Source organism: Scyliorhinus torazame, chromosome 7 (assembly GCF_047496885.1).
Source record: "Scyliorhinus torazame isolate Kashiwa2021f chromosome 7, sScyTor2.1, whole genome shotgun sequence".
In the NCBI taxonomy this organism is placed as follows: domain Eukaryota; kingdom Metazoa; phylum Chordata; class Chondrichthyes; order Carcharhiniformes; family Scyliorhinidae; genus Scyliorhinus; species Scyliorhinus torazame.
The window spans coordinates 98383558-98403092 of NC_092713.1; the positions used below are offsets into that span (position 1 = coordinate 98383558).

General features: G+C 53.1%; 1 protein-coding gene across 4 annotated transcripts in view; it reads right to left on the reverse strand.

Moving 5' to 3' along the window:
• dnajc6 (DnaJ (Hsp40) homolog, subfamily C, member 6) overlaps positions 1-19535 on the reverse strand; it is a 197243-nt gene that overhangs the window by 68241 nt on the left and 109467 nt on the right. For all 4 annotated transcript variants that reach the window (XM_072511120.1, XM_072511121.1, XM_072511119.1 and 1 more), the window contains 4 exons: positions 9264-9454; positions 7603-7701; positions 6230-6652; positions 107-283 (listed from right to left, as the gene is read on the reverse strand). In XM_072511120.1, the coding sequence (XP_072367221.1) occupies positions 107-283; positions 6230-6652; positions 7603-7701; positions 9264-9454 (890 nt within the window). The remainder of the gene's footprint in view (positions 1-106; positions 284-6229; positions 6653-7602; positions 7702-9263; positions 9455-19535) is intronic.

Consider the following 19535-nt stretch of genomic DNA (forward strand, 5'->3'; position numbering starts at 1 on the left):
GTTATTTTTGACTGGCGCAGACGCGATGGGCCGTAGGGCCTTTTCTGTGCTGTAGACCTTTATGACTCTGTGCGTATACTTAAAAGCCATACAAGCAAATTCTTACCCATATTGAAAGGATCACCAGCAATGTTTTGTGGAGTAGGAGATGGTGTCCTGGCTGTTTGGAGGAAGGGGTCAGCTTGTCCAACTGGAGAACCTGCACCACTCCGGTTGAGGAAAACTCCGAGTAAATCCTGATTGTGTTGTTTGGTCTGGGAATCAAATGGATCAAATGCCGTTCCTAAGATTAAAAAGACACAAAATGGTTAATAGGAGAACGTCACTTTTCAGGAACACAAATTATTTTTTTTTAAAACATGACGTGATTGCATTATTTAGCATTTAATCTCTCGGCATTCATATGGCAATACATGAATCCACTTATCTTTAAACTGCAAACTAAAATAGAGTTCAAACTCTATGGTACAGATATTAATAATACGCAGTATAAACAATTTTTTTTATGGCTGGTGGGATGTTTCTTGCTTCCAGAGCTGATCGATTTCAGCTCATAGGCGACATTGAAAAATCACACTAGCTGTGTAAAGTAACTCATTTGTCAAGAATTGTTTTGTTACAGTTGTATGAAGACAAAGCTTTAAACAGACCATTTAAATCATTTTAACACGAATGGTTGTTTGGTTGTCGAGAACTGGAGTATTGTTGAGACAAGACATTTTGTCAAAGCTTTTCATCTTGCAATCGGAGCAATTGCAAGACAACCAATGCAAGGGAAAACAACAAAATTACTGTACAAGAGAGTGCTGATTGGTGGTTGTCAGTCCCTGTCAAATGGTGCATCGTCATGTCAAACCCTTCTATCAGAGTCTATTTGCCAACCAATCAGCACTCTCTTTTCGCACAGGATAAAGTTGTTGTTTATTTTTAAATAAACAACAAAGTTGTTATATAAAGTTGTGTCTTATAAAGTTGTGTCGGGCAGCAAGGTAGCACAAGTGGCTAGCACTGTGGCTTCACAGCACCAGGGTCCCAGGTTTGATTCCCCGCTGGGTCACTGTCTGTGCAGAGCGTGCACGTTCTCCCAGTGTCTGCATGGGTTTCCTCCGGGTGCTCCGGTTTCCTCCCACAGTCCAAAGACGTGCAGGTTAGGTGGATTGGCCATGATAAATTGCCCTTAGTGATCAAAAAAGTTAGGAATGGTTATTGGGTTACGGGGATAGGGTGGAAGTGAGGGCTTAAGTGGGCCGGTGCAGACTCGATGGGCCGAATGGCCTCCTTCTGCACTGTATGTTCTATTCAGAAAATTAACTGCCAGATAACGGTTTATTGTTATCAAAGGTTACACTATGTACTGAAACTGTAGACAGGCTGATTGTACTAATCCAAATAAGCGGCATTACTCACCAATCAGAGATCTGTCTATTTCGAATGAATAGCAGTTTCCTATATCCTTGTTGAACTGACCCAATAGTGGAAGAGGAGTTATTCATCCCAAATTGTGGAAAACAATCAAAAACTTAGGAATTTTCAAGCCACAAACTCAAATGTACATGGTGGTTTTCAAAATGCCAAAAAGTGCACACATAATCTGCTAGTGCAACAGGATTTCCACAGCCAGCTGAAAGCATTCTGCCTGCTGCACCCAGTGTAACCAGGCCGACATTAAGTTTTCCATTGATGCTGCTGCATCTTTGGAGTAAAATAAATAATCTCATGTGTTAGGTCCCCATGTCTCTGAAGGTGCAATGTGCTGTCAACTTTATTGCCGGCTGAGCACAAGGATGAAACACAGGTGGATAGCACTAATCAAGGAAAATAAAACAAGTTTCTCCTTCAGAAAAACAATTAGGAAGTGCGAAAGAATCGGCAAGCAAGCCAGTTATGCAATGGTCGGAAACTTCCATCCTAGTTCGCGGCTGGGATTTTCCGGTACCGCTGAAAGATAATGGAGTTTTGGCTGGAACGTCAAATTTTTCATTCTCGTTCACAACGGGTCCCGCCATGGACAAGACCAAAGAATCCCGTCCATAGATCTAAATGTTCCGCCCCCACCATTCGTTGGCAGCAGCCACTGTCAATGGGATTTCCCATCATTTGCACCCTCCACTGCAAGGGAAACTGTGGCAGGGGCTCACCGACGGTGCTACCAAGATCCCAGGAACAGCCAGAAAACTTCAGCCAATGAAGGAAATAAACTACAACATTGACATCTACCCAACAAGGTGGCAAATTGCACAGGTATGTCCACAAAAATCAGGACAAGTCCAATTCAGCCAATTACTGCACCATCATAAGACCACAAGTTAACTCCCAACCATCAGCAAGTGATGAAGTGATGAAGGGGGTCATCGACCGTGTTATCCAGTGACACACTGATGCTTAGTTTAGATTCCACCAGTATCCTACACCGAGGCACGTTGAGCTGCTTCATTAACGACCTACCTCCATCGTGGGTCAGAAATGGGGATGTTCACTAATGATTGCACAATGTTCAGTATCATTTGCAACTCCTCAGATACTAAAGCAGTCCATGTCCATATGCAGCAAGACTTGGACAACATTCAGGCCTGGTTTAAGTGGCAAGCAACATTCGTGCACACAACTGGCATCAACGAGAGAATCTAACCATCTCTCCTTCGGCATTCAATGGCTTTGCCATTGCTGAATCCTCCACTATCAGCATCCGGGAGAGTTATGATTGACCAGAAACTGAACTAAAAAAAACAGATAAATACTGTGGCTCCGAGATTTTTTTAAATTTAGAGAACCCAGTTTTTATTTTCCAATTAAGGGGCAATTTAGCGTGGCCAATCCATCTAGCCTGCACATTTTTGGGTTGTTGAGACCCACGCAAACATGGGGAGAATGTGCAAACTCCACACGGACAGTGACCCGGGGCCGGGATCGAACCCAGGTCCTCGGCGCCGTGAGGCAGCAGTGCCAACCACAGCATCACCCATGCCACCCAGAGCTTGGGGATTCAGTAGCGAATAAAAAAACCTCCCAACTCCTCAAAGCCTGTCCACCATCTGAGGAGCACTAGTGAGAAATATAATGGAATGCTCTCCACTTGCTTAGATAAGTGCAGTTCCAACAGTCAAGAAGCTCAGCACCATCAAGGGCAAAGCAGCCCACTCAGTTGGCACCACCAGTGCGCACTAACAGCAGACAAAAGATTCATTGTGGCAACTCGCCATGGCTCCTTCAACAACCTTCCAAACCCATGACTCCATAATTTAGAAGGAAAAGTTCAGCAGATACATGGGAACATGACCATCAGGAGTTCTCCTCCAAACCACATACGATTCGGACTTGTAATTACATCATCTTTCTTTCACTGCCTGAGTCACAATTCTGGAATGCCCTCCCTAACATCAATATAGGTGTACCTGCACCTGATGGACAGCAGCAGTTCACGAAGGTCGCTCACCAACACCTTCTCAAGGACAATTAGGGATGGGTAACAAATACTTGCTTAGCCAGCGACATTCAATCGCATGAACAAATAAAATAAAAGCCATAAAGCAACATAGCACTGCATACCCAAGTATAATGGAGTGAAATAAAACTTCATCTCATTAAACAAAATATTCCACATCCTAGAAAAACAGAAAATTCTACACTAAGTACAGAAAATGTCTAATGTAAAAAGTTTAATCAGGATCCATTTTGATAACTTTCAACTGACAAGTTTTTGTATCCAATGCTTAATGTATCAAGTTACAAATGTTTGTGTGACTTACAGTTTCATTGAAAAGAGTGTTTGAAACTATCAAACCGATGGATACTGGATACTGGATCCAGTAAGGATACTGGATCCTTACAGGCGATTCTATCTTACGAGAAGGATCAGGATCAGGATCAGGGCAGGATTCTCTGATCCTGAGGCAAAGTGTTGACGCCGTCGTAAACGCTGTCGCATTTTACGACGGCGCCAACAGGCCCCCAGGATCAGCAATCCTGCGCCTTACAGGGGGGGGGGGGGGGGGGGCGAACATGGCACTGGAGTGACTCACGCAGCTCCAGTTGCCGATAGAGGTGTCAAACGGGTGCCACGGGTCTGCGCATGCGCGTTGCGACCGGCGGGAATTTGAGCATGCGCATTGCGACCAGCGCGAACTCGCGCATGCGTGCTATTTTCCTTGTCCACGCCGGCCCCGACGCAACATGGCGTAGAGTTACAGGGGCCCAGCGCGGAGTAAAAGAGGCCCCCACCAGGAGAAGCCGGCCTGCCGATCGGTAGGCCCCGATTGCGGGCCAGACCACGGTGGAGGCCCCCCCCCACCGGGGTCGGAGCCTCCCCTCCCCCCCCCAACCAGGCAGCAGGATGGACGCCGAGGTCCTGCCAGGTAGGACCACATGTGAACGGCGCCGGCGGGATTTAGCCTATCTCGGCGGCCACTCGGCCCATCCCACGCAAGAATCGCCCGGGGGGGGGGGGGGGGCGCGGCGTCGGGGGAAATCGCGCGATGGCCCCCGGCCCTAATCTCTGACCAGAATTTAACATTTTTTTTACATTGACATTCACAGAATACAAAAGTTGCATACCAGAAATAGAGTGTAACTAAGGGACCGACAGACCTAAAAGTAATTAGTGTCAGCAGAGATAATGGGCGATTCTCCAGGGACGTTAGCCCCAAGCGGGAATCACAATGACCCGCTGAATCGGGCACGGGGGCCAAAACGGGATTCTCGCCGATTCAGCGGCCGTTGAAAGTCTCCCAGCCCTCCCAGCGGCCCCGATCAGGTTCCCGCCCGCCTCCTGATGAAGTTCTTGTCCAGAGCTGTGAGAGCATGCTTATTCTCATTTTCATTAATTTTATTTTGATTATCAGTCAGGAGGCCCAATTGACCAGCCTCCCGCGATGCTCCAGCCACAGCACCCGCTCCACCCCCTAGCTGGGTGTCAATTAGTGCAGGTTCTGACAAGTGTGGGCCTGGCGTCGTGGACTCTGGGAGGGGGGAGGGGAGTGGCCAAGGGCAAGAGGGTGAGTCCTCTCTCTACACTTGCCACCAGGGTGCTGAAGGGGGTCCTGCAGTGGAAATGGGGGTTGGGTGGGCTTGGGCTGGACTGAAGGGGCTCAGATCAGGGGTCTTTCCCTGAATGAGGGTTGTGTGGCAGGTCTTCCTTCTGCAGCATTGAACGGTCTTTTAGCATGTCAAGTTGTATTTTAAAGTTTACCCTCTGATGTGTTGAAACCTTTTGACGTCTCTCCCAGCATGTCAGTATCCATGATCTGTCAGAAGAAGGTGAAAGTCTTTCCTTTAATGTGTTGAAAGTTCTTCTTTCATAGTGAATTTCATTACCTTTAAGTTTTTGAAGCTTTTGGGCATGATTAGAAGCCTAAAACCTTTGAACTGCAGTGTTTAAAGTAAATTTCCGGACCATTGCCTTTTAAAAACTTCTTGATTGACAGGACCAGGCTATTTCAAAGGAGAGGGGGCGTTGTTTGTTTTTATACGTCTACAGGGATCCATTTACTCTAAGTGCTTCGTCTTTTGAGCAGGTTTCTTTATAACTGTAGTTGTTTTTTTTTTTAAAAAGAGGTTGTCTCTTTGGGCTGGATTCTTGCGCCCCTCCTCGCCCGCCGCAAGATCGCCTCGGGCGGGATGTGGACGATGTAAAGTGTCCATTGACCTCGGGCAGGAATTTCTGGTCACCGGGCGGGCGGGGCCGGAGAATCCCACTCTTTGTTCAGAAGAGCTTCCTAGAAGAGTAGGTGCTGGGGCAGCAATCAGCAGAGTTTAAAGGTTTTCAGGCTAGAGAGAGAAAACCTTTACCTTCGCTGGACAGATCTTTAAACTTGACTTGCTGCGGGAGTCAAAGCGTTCCAACACATCAGGGGGTAAACTTTAAACAACATCTTGACATGCTGAAGGATCAGTTTTATTGATACAGAGGGAAGTGCTGCCACACAACCCCCATCCCAGGAAAGATGCCCAATCTTCGCCCCTTCAGCGCAGCCCAAACCCCCCACCCCCACCACCCCTGCAGGACCCCCTCGGTACTCTGGAGGCAATTGTAGAAAGGGTAGGCACCCCTTTACACCCCCCTCGGAGTCCAAGGTTTCATGTTGGATTTCCCAAGGGCAGGGCCTAAGGGGAGAGGCATTTGGCAAGCCCATAATGGGTTGTTGCTCACTGCAGGGGTGGGTGGGTGAAATTGCTCAGTTAACACTAGGCTTATTTTCAAAATCTGCAAGGCTCAGTTGTATGGCTACAATACCTTCACTAATCTTCGGTGATGATGATAGAGAGGGAGAGCCTGCAGACCTGCGAGGGGTGGAATGTGTTGAACCTGGAGCACCACTACTCCCCTGTGTCGATGGGATGGAAGAGTTGCTCCCAAACAAATCATTCAGTAAGTCAGAGTTAGTTGGCGGAGGTTTGGCTGGAGTAGTATTGGTAAATGTCTTGCTTGTAGCACCTCCATTGAAGTCAAGTAGATCCACACTTTCAGGTGCGGAGGATCGAGAAAGCACATGCTTTTTGCCACTTTTTGGTGTCCCGTGCTGTTTTTCCATGCTAGCAGTACTGTGCTGACTTGAGAGGGACAGAAGTTCATCATCCGATGGCTCACTATCCTCATTCACAAGAGCTGTTCGATCTTCCGATGGTCGATTTGCGCCATTCTTATCGCCTTTTGTTTCTAGAAAAATATTTTGAAAAAATTACATTTTGAGTAAAGACCTCGTTGTGTAGTTGCAATGTGTCTTACTAAAAAGGAATTGCCATTTGAACTTTTTTTAAATGAAGGAGCGGGAAAAAAATCCTCCTCCTCAATAGGATATGGACAAAACTTTGCAGGAGTTAGAATGCAAAAGACTAAATGATGATACTTGGTAGCTACTCGTCAGGTCTATGATTTTTGTGAACATATTTTTGTCATATTGCTGCAGTTGGTGTGAAAACCGAATGGTATGAGATTACCGCCTAGAGTGGTCTCACACCCCTTTTTAAAAAAAAACTATGGTCCGCAATCAGGTCTTTGACTCAAATCCCACATGACACTTGTGTCACATTGTAGAAAATTACTTAGAAGACGTGCAAAAACATGGGATAATTTAACTTTTAATGATTTAAAACAACCACGTGTTACACACTATGCCTAATTTTCCTTGCCACTGTAGTCAATGGGATCGAAAAGGAGTGAAATCTGATGTTGTCCATTTTACGCCATTACTAAAAAAGAAAAAATATGATAAAACCAAGTGCAGTTTGTTAATTCCTAAAACTACTTTTAATCCTTTGCCAAAGATTTTTATTTATTTATTATAAATTTAGAGTACCCAATTCTTTTTTTTCCCCCCAATTAAGGGGCAATTTAGCGTGGCCAATTCACCTACCCTGTACATCTTTGCGTTGTGCAGGTGAGACCCACGCAGACACGGGGAGAATGTGCAAACTCCACACAGACAGTGACCTGGGGCTGGGATCGAGCCCGGTTCCTCGGCGCCATGAGGTAGCAGTGCTAACCACTGCACCACCTTGTCCTCTGCCAAAGTTAACTCGCAGTTTTAAATCACAGGAAATAGTTTTTAGAATATATTATAAAATGTACCCGAGGTGTCATATAAATATGAAACAGTGTTTAGGTACCTTGCCAGGCCAGGGATGGAAAAAATGTACTTTGTCCTGTGCTCTTTATATTATCTGATGAGGTTTCCACTTCAACAACAGTATCTAAAGCAACTTTACCTGCAGCAAGAAAAGTCACATTACTGGAGAATCAATGCTTCAATACTTCATTTTCCATTTTACTTCTCAGCAAGGAGGAACCTTTTAGCCTCACCGAAGTAATATCGAGGAGTATATCATCACAGGTGAAAAGTTTAGGATTTCAATTATCTGGACGAGATCACATACAACTACAGCTCCATTCAAGTATCCACGGACATTTTATCGTCCCCCCCCCAATGACTCCAAACATTACATGGCCAATATTTAGAGTATTTCCACCTTATCTTAAAAACATTAACAGAACAAGAAAATAGAGTGTAGAGGTTTTGTGTGCATCTCAATTCTCAATATACATTTCATTCAACAGACAAAGTTCTCATGGAGCGTACCAAATCATACAATTTATCACTATTTACCAAAGGAAAATTTTGATATTTGTAAGCTAAAAGAGATCCTTTCTCTTTCATGCAGATTTCTCAATTTCCTTTTAAAAGTCAGCCAGTCGTGTGTTTTGACGATTTGTTGGGCAAATCCCCCAAAAAATGGATTTCTCCCCAAATACATTTCTGATATAAAAACAGGTGACAGTGGAATATCTGAATTATTCCAGCAAAGACCAGATCTTAGCCTTCAGATAATTTAATGAATTTAATGAATTCAGCTTTAAAATGAACAAATGAACAAAGCTTTAAAAATATTTGAAACTTTCCAATCATGAAAGTCATCTTACAAATCAATTTTGACTAGCAGAAGAGTTGAAGGGTTAATGGGAGGAGGAGCTGGGGGAGGAGATCGAGGAAGGTCTGTGGGCTGATGCCCTAGGTAGGGTTAATTCCTCCTCCTCATGTGCCAGGCTCAGCCTGATACAATTTAAGGTGGTCCACAGAGCGCACCTGACGGGGGCGAGGTCGAGTAGGTTCTTTGGGGTAGAGGACAGATGCGGAAGATGTTCAGGGAGCCCGGCGAACCATGTCCACATGTTCTGGACATGTCCGGCACTGGAGGGGTTCTGGAGAGGAGTGGCGGGAGCAATATCTCAGGTGGTGAAAGTCTGGGTCAAGCCAAGCTGGGGGCTAGCTATATTTGGAGTAGTGGACAAGCCGGGATGGCAGGAGGTGAAAGAGGGCGGCATTCTGGCCTTTGCGTCCCTGGTAGCCCGGTGAAGGATCTTGCCAATGTGGAAGGAGGCAAAGCCCCCTAGCGTGGAGGCCTGGACAAACGACATGGCTGGGTTCATAAAGTTGGAGAGGATTAAGTTTGCCTTAAGGGGGCACGAATAATGCACGGCGTACAACTGGAAGGACATTCAAACCACCCACGCCTAGAGCACTGAGGATCAGCATTGAGGCGCAACAGATTGCAGGTGCAAACTCACTTCCCACCTTTACATGCTGCTAAATACTGCAGCTGCAAAGAATTGTTCATGTCTCTTAATCAACATTCGGTGCAATGTTTTTAAAAGGGCATCATTCTAAAAGCAGGTTTCTGCATTATCACCAGGGGAATGAGTAAAAGCTGACCGCATGTTAATTACAATCTCCAAAGATTGTGCTAATTCACAATGACAAAAATAGTAATACCTGCTGAAAATGTGTCTTGATGTTCTTGGTGACTTGAGAAGAGGGCGTTGGGAGTAAGATCTTTGGTGTTTAAATGTTCCCAAGGGGGAGTCAGATCAAATCGTTTATCAGAGGATTCAACCTCTATTTCCAGTATCACATGAAACAATGGAGGATATTTCTCTGGAGAATCACAGGCATCTAACTCAGGTCTAAGGGTGAAATAGAAACATGGGTTTAGTGACACGGATATTTCTTACCAACGTTTCCTCATATTGTTTAAACTGTTGTCAAATCTGGCATTTCTCTCAAGAAGATCAAGTATTCACAAATTCAAAAGTCCTTTTCTTTTAAAATTCTGTCAAGGGATAGGGGCAGCACTGGCTAGGCCAACATATATTGTCTATATCTAATAGCCCTCGAGAACCTGATGGTGAGCTGTGTTTTTGAACCACTGCAGTCCATGTGGTATGAGAACACCCACAATGCTGTTAGGGAGGGAATTCCAGGATTTCCAGTGAAGGAATGGCAATGTGATTTCCAAGTCATGATGCTGTGTGGTTTGCAGGGGGCTTTTCATGGGTGATGTTCCCAAGTATCTGCGGCCCTTGTCTGAAGTGGTAGAGGTCACAGGTTTGGTAGGTAAAGAATGTACGTTATCCTTATTTCTCCAAAGCCACCCTTTTTATCTCCAACAGCTGATCTCATCTGTTTACTTGGAACCATTTAAATTACTTTGACAAGCAGAATAATTTGAATTTGTATTATTTTACATACAAAATCTTAATAGAGCTTATTTGAATACTGGTGCTTGAAGAATCACCTACAACGGGATTCTCTATTTCAGAAACTAAGTGTGGATGCTGGGACAGAAGCTGTGGACTTCTAAGACAGCAAAATTGACACCGTTCCCAGAGCAATTCATCAACCATTAATGGGCTAGCATCGGCGCCACGTGGAAAATGATCGTTTCCAATGGAAAGCAGTGTCCGATTCGCCAGGATCGGGATTGGCCCTCGAGACGCTGACAAGCTGCAGCCGCACATAAGCATTCCACGCCCCATTAACACTCACCCCAGCCAACAAGCTGGCAGCAAGAAGAGTGGCATCCCGGTTCACTGATGCTGAACTGGAGACCCTGCTGGATGCAGTGGAGGAGAGGTGAGCCACACTGTACCCCGGGGTGGGAAGGAGGTTGCCACCCGCCGGCGTGCACCGGGCCTGGGCGCAGGTAGGAGAGGCAGTGAGCACCGTGAGCAACACTGCACCAACAATGGGACCAGCCAGCAGAGCCATAAAACTGTGCAACCTCCTCAGGGCGGTCAGGGTGAGTAGGCAGCAGTGTCCCTGGCACTAACCCCCGTCCTACACATCCATAACCACCCCCACCCCTGCCAGCACGGTGTATTTTCTGTCTCCCCCAACTCCAGGGGAAGGCACCCCACAACCGGCGGAAGAGGGAAAAGACCAGAGGGGGAACCGCCGGACCTGCGGCCCCTCACCGCTGCAGGCACTGGATCTGATCGGTGGGCTCGGAGAGAACGCAATCACTGAGGCAGAGGTTGGAGGTGGTGGGGGAGCCTCTGTTCACACCACCATTCCATGGAGTAGCCTGGAGGCCATCGGGCACCCCGAGCGAGGCGAAGGTGATGAGGCCCGTGCCGGTGACTCATGCAAGGGAGATGCCGGAACACCACAGCACCTCGGACTCCACCACCTCCCCCTCCCGTCCCTGGTGCATCACATGGGCAGCATGCAGAACCGGGTAACACCACGCCACCTGGGTCACCCGAGTAGCAGCCGGGCCCATCCAGGCCTGGTCACCCCAGAAGATGGCCGTCAAACGGGACCTAGGTCACAGGGTAGGAATCGCAGCAGGCCATCTCCACTCCTGATGTACCCCCTGGGGAACCACCTAGATCCTGCATTAGGGCCCATAAGGCCAGAAAGGTAGACACCAGTTAAGTTGGCACAGGTGCAATACACAGGATAGCGTTAGGGGCTAGGGCACAAACCTGTATAGAAATGTTCACTTGTTCACAATAAACACAAATTCACAACGTTACAACCTGCTTTGGTGCTCTGTCAGAAGGATGTGAGGAATGGACTGTTCTAGGCTGGGGAGTGGAGATGGGCTGCCGATGGGGGTGGGCATGGGCTAGGGTCCCCAGTTCAGCCAGCACTCACCTCTTCGGTGTCCCAACCCCATCCACCCCCACTGGCCCCACCTCCACCACCCCAGGGTTTCGGTGGGATTGTGTGATTGTGTGATGGAATGGCCAGCTCGCATGCAGGGATCACCCAGGTGAATGGTGTAAAGTGCCACCATGGGAAGGAATCAGACATTGTCAAACGGTACAGAGTTCCAGAGCTCATCCCAGAGCGGGTCAGCATCCTCCTCCATCTTATGGACCAGACACTGTAGTGAGGCAGGGAATCATGGAAGGGGTTGTAAGGGGGGGATTGGCTGTGCAAACCGCCAGGCCCCCTAGTCGGTCAACCTGGAGACGATTAGAGCGTCCCCTCCACGCCAGCCCAGGCACACATGTCGTGCGGCCTCCTGTGCCTGCCCATGCCTCATGTCCTGAATGATACAGAATGCGGAACTAAAGCTGTCTAGATAAACAAAGGATTGACTTAAATTATTTGTAGTGCAGTTATGGTCATGTGGGGGTTTGACCTCTCAGACATTGGAAAGGTTGATTCATCCATAGTGACCCTCATCGAGTCTATTTTCATGGCCTTCAAACTGTATTTAGTCTAGAAACAGGATGTCCTGTGATTCTTCAAAACTGCATCTATAATATTGCTCACAACAGGTTGGATATTATTCTTTCATGTTTTTAAAATTCATTTACGGGATGTGGGCGTCGCTGGTTAGGCCAGCATTTATTGCCCATCCCGAGTTGCCCTCTTGAACCGCTGCAGTCCTTGAGGTGTAGGTACACCCACTGTGCTGTTAGGGAAGGTGTTCCACGTTGCCCCAGCGACAGTAAAGGAGCGGCGATATATTTTCAAGTCAGGGTGATGAGTGACTTGGACTGCTACCTCAGAGCTCCAGGGTCCAGGGTTCAGTTCCAGCCTTGGGGGACGGTCTGTGTGCAGTTTGCACTTTCTCCTCGTGTCTGCGTGGGTTTCCTCCGGGTGCTCCGGCTTCCTCCCACAGTCCAAAGATGTGCAGGTTAGGTAGATTGGCAATGCTAAATTGGTCCTTAGTGTCCAAAAAGGTTAGGTGGGGTTACTGGGGTAGGATGGAGGCATGGACTTAAGTAGGATGCTCTTTCCAATGGCCGGTGCAGACTCGACAGACCAAATGGCCTCCTTCTGCGCTGTAAATTCTATGATTCTACGAAGGTGCCAATCACCCGAGTGCCGTAGGGTGGAGCACGCGGAGACCAAGTGTAAACAGCAGAGGGAGAACGCAATATACAGGGCATCCCACCCACCCACCTCATCAAGCACCACCTGCCAAACCTGTGGCAGAGTCTGCGATCCAGGATTGGACTATTCAGCCACCTCAGAACCCTCACCTCCCCGGAGTGGAAACAAGTCATCCTCAAGCTCAGAACTGCCCAAGAATAACAATTTCTAGGCAATACATTGTCATGGATATCAGTGTTCTTTTACCAAAACGTTGGAACTTTTCTTCTCACTTGACAGCTCACAATTTCAATTACCAGTGCTGGGCTGGTTTAGCACAGTGGGCTAAAGAGCTGGCTTGTAATGCAGAACAATGCCAGCAGCGCGGGTTCAATTCCCGTACCAGCCTCCCCAAACAGGTGCCGGAATGTGGCGACTAGGGGCTTTTCACTGTAACTTCATTGAAGCCTACTTGTGACAATAAGCGATTGGGTAGAGTCCATGCCAGGGAGGGGGATGGGGAGGCCGTGCCGGTTAGGAAGAGGACGGGGTCCGTGCCGGGGAGGGGGATGGGGGGGGTCCGTGCCGGGGAGGAGGATGGGGGGGTCGGTGCCGGGGAGGAGGATGGGGGGGTCCGTGCCGGGGAGGAGGATGGGGGTTCCGTGCCGGGGAGGGGGATGGGGTGGGGGGGGTCCGTGCCGGGGAGGGGGAAGGGGGGACGGGGTCCGTGCAGGGGAGGGGGATGGGGGGGACGGGGTCCGTGCCGGGGAGGAGGATGGGGTCCGTGCCGGGGAGCGGGATGGGGTCCGTGCCGGGGAGCGGGATGGGGTCCGTGCCGGGGAGCGGGATGGGGTCCGTGCCGGGGAGGGGGATGGGGTCCGTGCCGGGGAGGTGGATGGGGTCCGTGCCGGGGAGGGGGATGGGGGGGGGGGTCCGTGCCGGGGAGGGGGATGGGGTCCATGCCGGGGAGGAGGATGGGGGAGTCCGTGCCGGGGAGGAGGGTTGGAGGGGTCCGTGCCGGGGAGGGGGATGGGGGCCGTGCCGGGGAGGAGAATGGGGAGGGTCCGTGCCGGGGAGGGGGATGGGGGGGGTCCGTGCCGGGGAGGGGGATGGGGGGGGGTCCGTGCCAGGGATGGAGTTGGGGTCCGTGCCGCGGAGGGGGATGGGGGGAGTCCGTGCCGGGGAGGGGGATGGGGGGGGGGTCCGTGCCGGGGAGGGGGATGGGGGGGGGTCCGTTCCGGGGAGGGGAATGGGGGGGGGGGGTGTCCGTTCCGGGGAGGGAGATGGGTGGACGGGGTCCGTGCCGGGGAGGGGGATGGGGTCCGTGCCGGGCAGTGGGATGGGGGGGACGGGGTCCGTGCCGTGGAGGGGGATGGGGGGGTCCGTGCCGGGGAGGGGGATGGGGGGGTCCGTGCCGGGGAGGAGGATGGGGGGGCCCGTGCCGGGGAGGGGGATGGGGTCCGTGCCGGGCAGTGGGATGGGGGGCGGTGTCCGTGCCGCGGAGGGGGATGGTGGGGACGGGGTCCGTGCTGTGGAGGGGGATGGGGGGGTCCGTGCCGGGGAGGGGGATGGGTCCGTGCCGGGGACGGGGATGGGGGGGTCCGTGCCGGGGACGGGGATGGGGGGGTCCGTGCCGGGGAGGGGGATGGGGGGGGGTTCGTGCCGGGGAGGGGGATGGGGGGGGGGGGGGTCTGTGCCGGGGATGGGGGGACAGGGTCCGTTCCGGGGATGGGGGGACGGGGTCCGTTCCGGGGATGGGGGGACGGGGTCCGTTCCGGGGATGGGGGGACGGGGTCCGTTCCGGGGATGGGGGGACGGGGTCCGTTCCGGGGAGGGAGATGGGGGGACGGGGTCCGTGGCAGGGCGGAGGATGGGGTCCGTGCCAGGGAGGGGGATGGGGGGGTCCATCCGGTGCACCCGGGCAGTGACAGACGCCCTATATGCCATGGCGCACCGCTACATCAGCTTCCCTGTGGACCGGGCCAGCCAAGATGCCCGGAACGTGGACTTCTCTGCCGTGGCCGGGTTCCCCATGGTCCAGGGCGCGATTGATGGGATGCACGTCGCCGTGCGGCCACCTGCAGGTAACAGGGCCGTGTTCACCAATAGGAAGGGGACCTATTCGATGAACATACAGGTGGTCTGCGACCACCGCATGATGATCCTGCACGTCTGCGCCCGTTACCCGGGCAGTGTACACGACTCATACGTGTTGTCGCGGTCATCCATCACCGGCATGTACGAGGGACGCCATCCCCGGCTGTGGGGCTGGTTGCTGGGCGACAGGGGCTACCCATTGCGATCGTGGCTGATGAAGCCTGTACGGAGGCCACGCAATGAGGCGGAGAACCGTTACAATGATGCCCATGTAGCGACAAGGGGAGTGATAGAGAGGTGCTTTGGCGTGCTGAAGATTCGTTTCAGGTGCCTGGACCGCTCTGGGGGCACCCTCCAGTATCGGTCAGATAGGGTCGGCCGCATCATTGTGGTGTGCTGCGTCCTGCACAATATAGCCCAGCAGAGGGGCGATGTGCCGCAGGCAGAGGAGGGCGGAGTGGAGGAGCAGCAGAAAGAGGCGCAGTCCTCCCCAGATGAGGGGGATGGGGGCAATGGTCAGGGCAGACGGGGTAGACACAGGCGGGTGGCTGTCCACCGTTACCGGCTGGCCCAGCGGGCATGGGACAGGCTGATAGACGCCCGCTTCACTGACTAGATGGGCGTGGGAATCGGGTAGTATGGCCACAGAACGCACACCATGGCAACAGCCGACCACCCACACCCCCCCACCCACCCAGCACCCTCACCCCCCTCCCCAACCCCACCCACCCCACCCGCATGCACACCACCCCCCCATTGCCGATCCACCTGCGGCACAACAGCCGGGCTCACACAGTTGCCGGTGGACGCGTGTCTATCGCAAGCCATGGAGGATGATGACAACCCGCTCTGCGATGAGCTCCTGGCTCCACATCGTTGGACTATGTCTGACCCATGGCCACAGTACCACTATCCACCCGGACCATCCCTGCATGCGGCTGTGACACTGCAGCGCACAGTCCCGTCCTCTGCCCGGGGGGATGTTGATGGCGGCCCAGGGGGAAGGGGGCAGACTCACCTGGGGCTGAGGTAAGACCATCCCTCACACACACACACTTGCGCTCAACGTACATGACACCCCCGCACGCTTTGGACAGAGCACAAAGGCAGCTTCTGTAGGTGTAACATTGACTTTAATAACCAAAGGAGTTCATGCACGTGCCCTAGCCCCAAAAACTCATCTGTGCCCTGCACCCGTGCCAACTTACTCAGTGTCTAATTGTTTGGCCTTACGGGCCCTTTGACTACGTCTACGTGGTTCCCCAGACGGTAGAGCAGAACTGGAGGTGGACTCCTGTGATTCCTGCCCTCTGACACGGGATCCCTTTGGCGGCCGTTTCCTGGGGCGTCCTGGCCTAGATGGGCCAGGCTGCGGCCCGGGCGACTGGGATTGCAAGCTGCCAGCCTGTCCTGCCCGTTGCCCACCCGATGCACCTGGGATGGAAGGGGGGCGGAAAGAGTCGGAGGTGTCGTGTCCAGGACCTCCCCTACAGGGGGACCCGGGACGGACCACAGCACCTCCTCCTCCCTCAGGGTGCCCGATGGCCCCCAGGCCTCTACATGGGTGGGGGATGCGAACGGACTGGCCATCCGACGCGCCCCCGACATCTGGCGCTGCCAGTCCTGGAGGCCCGTGCTGGTATCGACAGGGGTCAGCAGGTTTGCAGCCATGGAGCTCAGGGGATTGGCAAACCCGGTCTGTGACTGTGCGATGCCGGCTCGCACATGGGCAATGGCGCCGATGCCCTGCTGAGACTGGGCCATGGCCTGCACAGACTGGGCTATGGACTGCTGAGACTGGGCCATGGCGTTGAGCACCTCTGCCATCTGGCGCTGGCACTGGCTCATGGCCTCCTGTGAGAGGGCAGCCATGTCCTGGGCCACAGACGCCGCCTGCACGAAAAGCCCCAGGCCTCGCAAACCGTTCTCCATGTCTGACACCGTCGCACCCATTGCCTGCACCGCGGACGTCACCCGTGCAGTGTCGGCCTGGGTGGCACGCATGACCGGCACCACTCCCAGCTCCTGGACGCGGGTGGACTCCTCCACCTGCGACTGCAGCCGCCGCAAGCCGGCTGTCACCCTCTTCGCTCGTCTCCGGTTCGGTGGTTGCATCGGATCTATGTGTGGGTGTGGAAACTCCAGGAACCCGGGATCCATCTGGGCGGCAGATGTTCGCTTGGGCTGGGCTGCCCTCCGACCGCCCGGCCCCTCTGCTGCTCCTACCTCCACCTGCTGTACCGGGACGGCTGTGTTGTGCGCACCAGTGAGTGTACCAGACGCCTCATCACTAAAGTGCCCAACCGAGGTGAGTGTTTCTGCGATGGTGGAGGGTGTTGGTGACAGCAGTGGCGTTGTGTCGTGCTCTTCGTCCCACTCTGAGTCCATGGCACTTTGGGGTGGGGGTTCGTCTCCACCCATCCACTCTGAGTCACTGTCCGGTATTTCGTCTTCCTTGGTACTGCTGTCCCGGGTAGGGGTGTCCTGGGTAGTGGTGTCCTGGGTCGGCTGATACGGGGGCCTGTGGCTGCCCCTCTCGTCGTTGGGTGGCACACGCCTGCGTCGTCGCACCCGCACGAGACGGGGGCGTCGTCTCCCTGTTGCTCCAGGTCTCTCCGTCTCCAGTTGTCTCCAAAGGATATCCTGCGGGCGTCGCATGCTGGAGGGTCCGGGTCTCTCAGTCTCCCGTGGCCTCCGAGGGGCATCATGAAGGGCGGTCTGCATCTGCGGGGATGGGTGCCTCGACGTTTGCTCCTGCGATACACAATGAAGCATGCATGGTTAGACATGCAGGCAGTGATCAGGTGATATGGGGGAGGGGGATATAGGGGAGGGGGGGATATGGGGATGGGCTGTCGGTGGCTCACTTGCTAGTACGCCCCCGACCTCTGCATCAGCAACCTCCCGGTCCTCAGGTCCGCCAGCCAGTTCCAGGGCCCTTTCCTTGTGTTCGGTCAGTGGCCTCTCATCAGCGGGGCCTCCTCCAGTCCTCACATGCTCCCTATTGTTGTGTGTGCGTTTCTCCTGTGAGGGGCGGGAGGGGTGGTGGCAGGGGTAAAAGGCAACAGTGTTAGACAGGTATAGGAATACACGCCATCGGTTGCGCGTGTATTGCAGAGGTTAGGGATAGTGCTGGATTCACTTGGGGAAATGGGGGAAGGCGGATATGGGGGAGGGGGTATATGGGGAGGGGGGATATGGGGGAAGGCGGATATGGGGGATATAGGGGAGGGTGGGATATAGGGGAGGGGGGATATGGGGGAGGGGGGGATATGGGGATGGGGGGGATATGGGGGATGGGGGGATATGGGGGAGGGTGGGATATGGGGGAGGGGGATATCGGACAGGGGGGGGGGGGGGGAGGCTCACCCTGGCTGTTCTGACCAGGTTGTTCACCTTCCTGTGGCACTGGGTGCCTGTCTGTGGTGTCAGGGCCACAGCGGTGACGGCCTCTCCCACCTCCCTCCACAGACGCCGGCTGTGGCATGGGCCAACTCTGCGGCCGTGTCCGGGATACAGGGCCTCCCTCCTCTGCTCCACTGCGTCCAGGAGCGTCTCCACATCCCGTGACTGGAACCTCGGGGCTGAGCGGCCATCCCGGTCAGGTGTTCCGGTCGGGTGGGGGGGAGCAGCGCGTCCTGATGAGCCATCACGCCGTGCGGCGTGTATGATGCCGCATGGCATGAAGCACGTGAGCAAGCGCGGATCCCGTCACGTCGCTGCTAGCCCATTCCGGGCCGGAGACTTTGAGACGTTTTGGGAGGCGTGATGAAAGTCGGATTTGCGCCGTTTTTGGCGCCGATCGGCGGACTTTGCGCCGATAACGGAGAATTTCGCCCAAGATGTTTAACATGGGTCAATTCTCCAAAGCATTTTCACCTCTATGCATTTTCACCAAAGGCAGACTATAAGCGGCAGTGACAAATTAGCCAATTAGGGTCGATTAAGGCATGCTTAAGGCGAAGGTGAGGAGCCAGCAGCATCTGGAAGGAGCAGCCTGACTGCAGGCCAGAGGGCCAGTGGTCCGTCATCTCACTGGCCCCATTCTTGAGCTTCATGAATCAATGGCTGCAGTCTCAGCCATGAATATTCCCCCAGAAAGCCCCAAGACCCATGGACCTTCCTTCTGTTTAAATTTTCAGCAGACTTCTGAAGGCGCCTCCATGTTGAGGTTACCTCATATACCCCGACTTTCCACAGCGGCGCCAATTCTCCCAGTGGGAACCATCATCCATTCAATGATGAATACCCTCAGATTGGGCCTCCCACTTCAAAGACACAGGGCTGGATTTTCCACAGCCTGATGCTGAAATCGCGGGCGGTGCCGGAGCGGAGAATCCAGTTTGACGGCATAATCGGGCCCGGCAGCGGTTCGGCGATTCTTCGGGCACCGAAACCAGGGAGTATGCCACGCCATCGGGGAGCCATTGCCAAAGGCCCGCTTAGCAATCTTGCGTTCCCAACCGGTCGAGTTCCCAACGGCGTGGAACTAACCTGCTATTGCCGGTCGGGATGCTCACGTGGCGGCTGCGGACTAGGCCTTATAGACGGTCGGGCATTAATGTGCGGGTATTTGAGGGTCAGGCGCGTGGCTGATCGGGGGTCTTTTTCTTGGGTCTGTACCCGCAGTCCGAGTCTGCCATGGAGCACGGCGAAGCCTCTGACCCGGAAGTGCGGGGACCTGTATTTGCAGCAAAAGCTGCGAGACTCACTCCGGGTCTCTGCTAGCCCCCTGCAGGGTTAAGAATTCTTCCACTTTTTTGCAGGAATTTCAGGAGTATAACTCCACCGTTTTGACGCCGGAGTGTGGACATGGTCTCAATAATGGAGAATCCA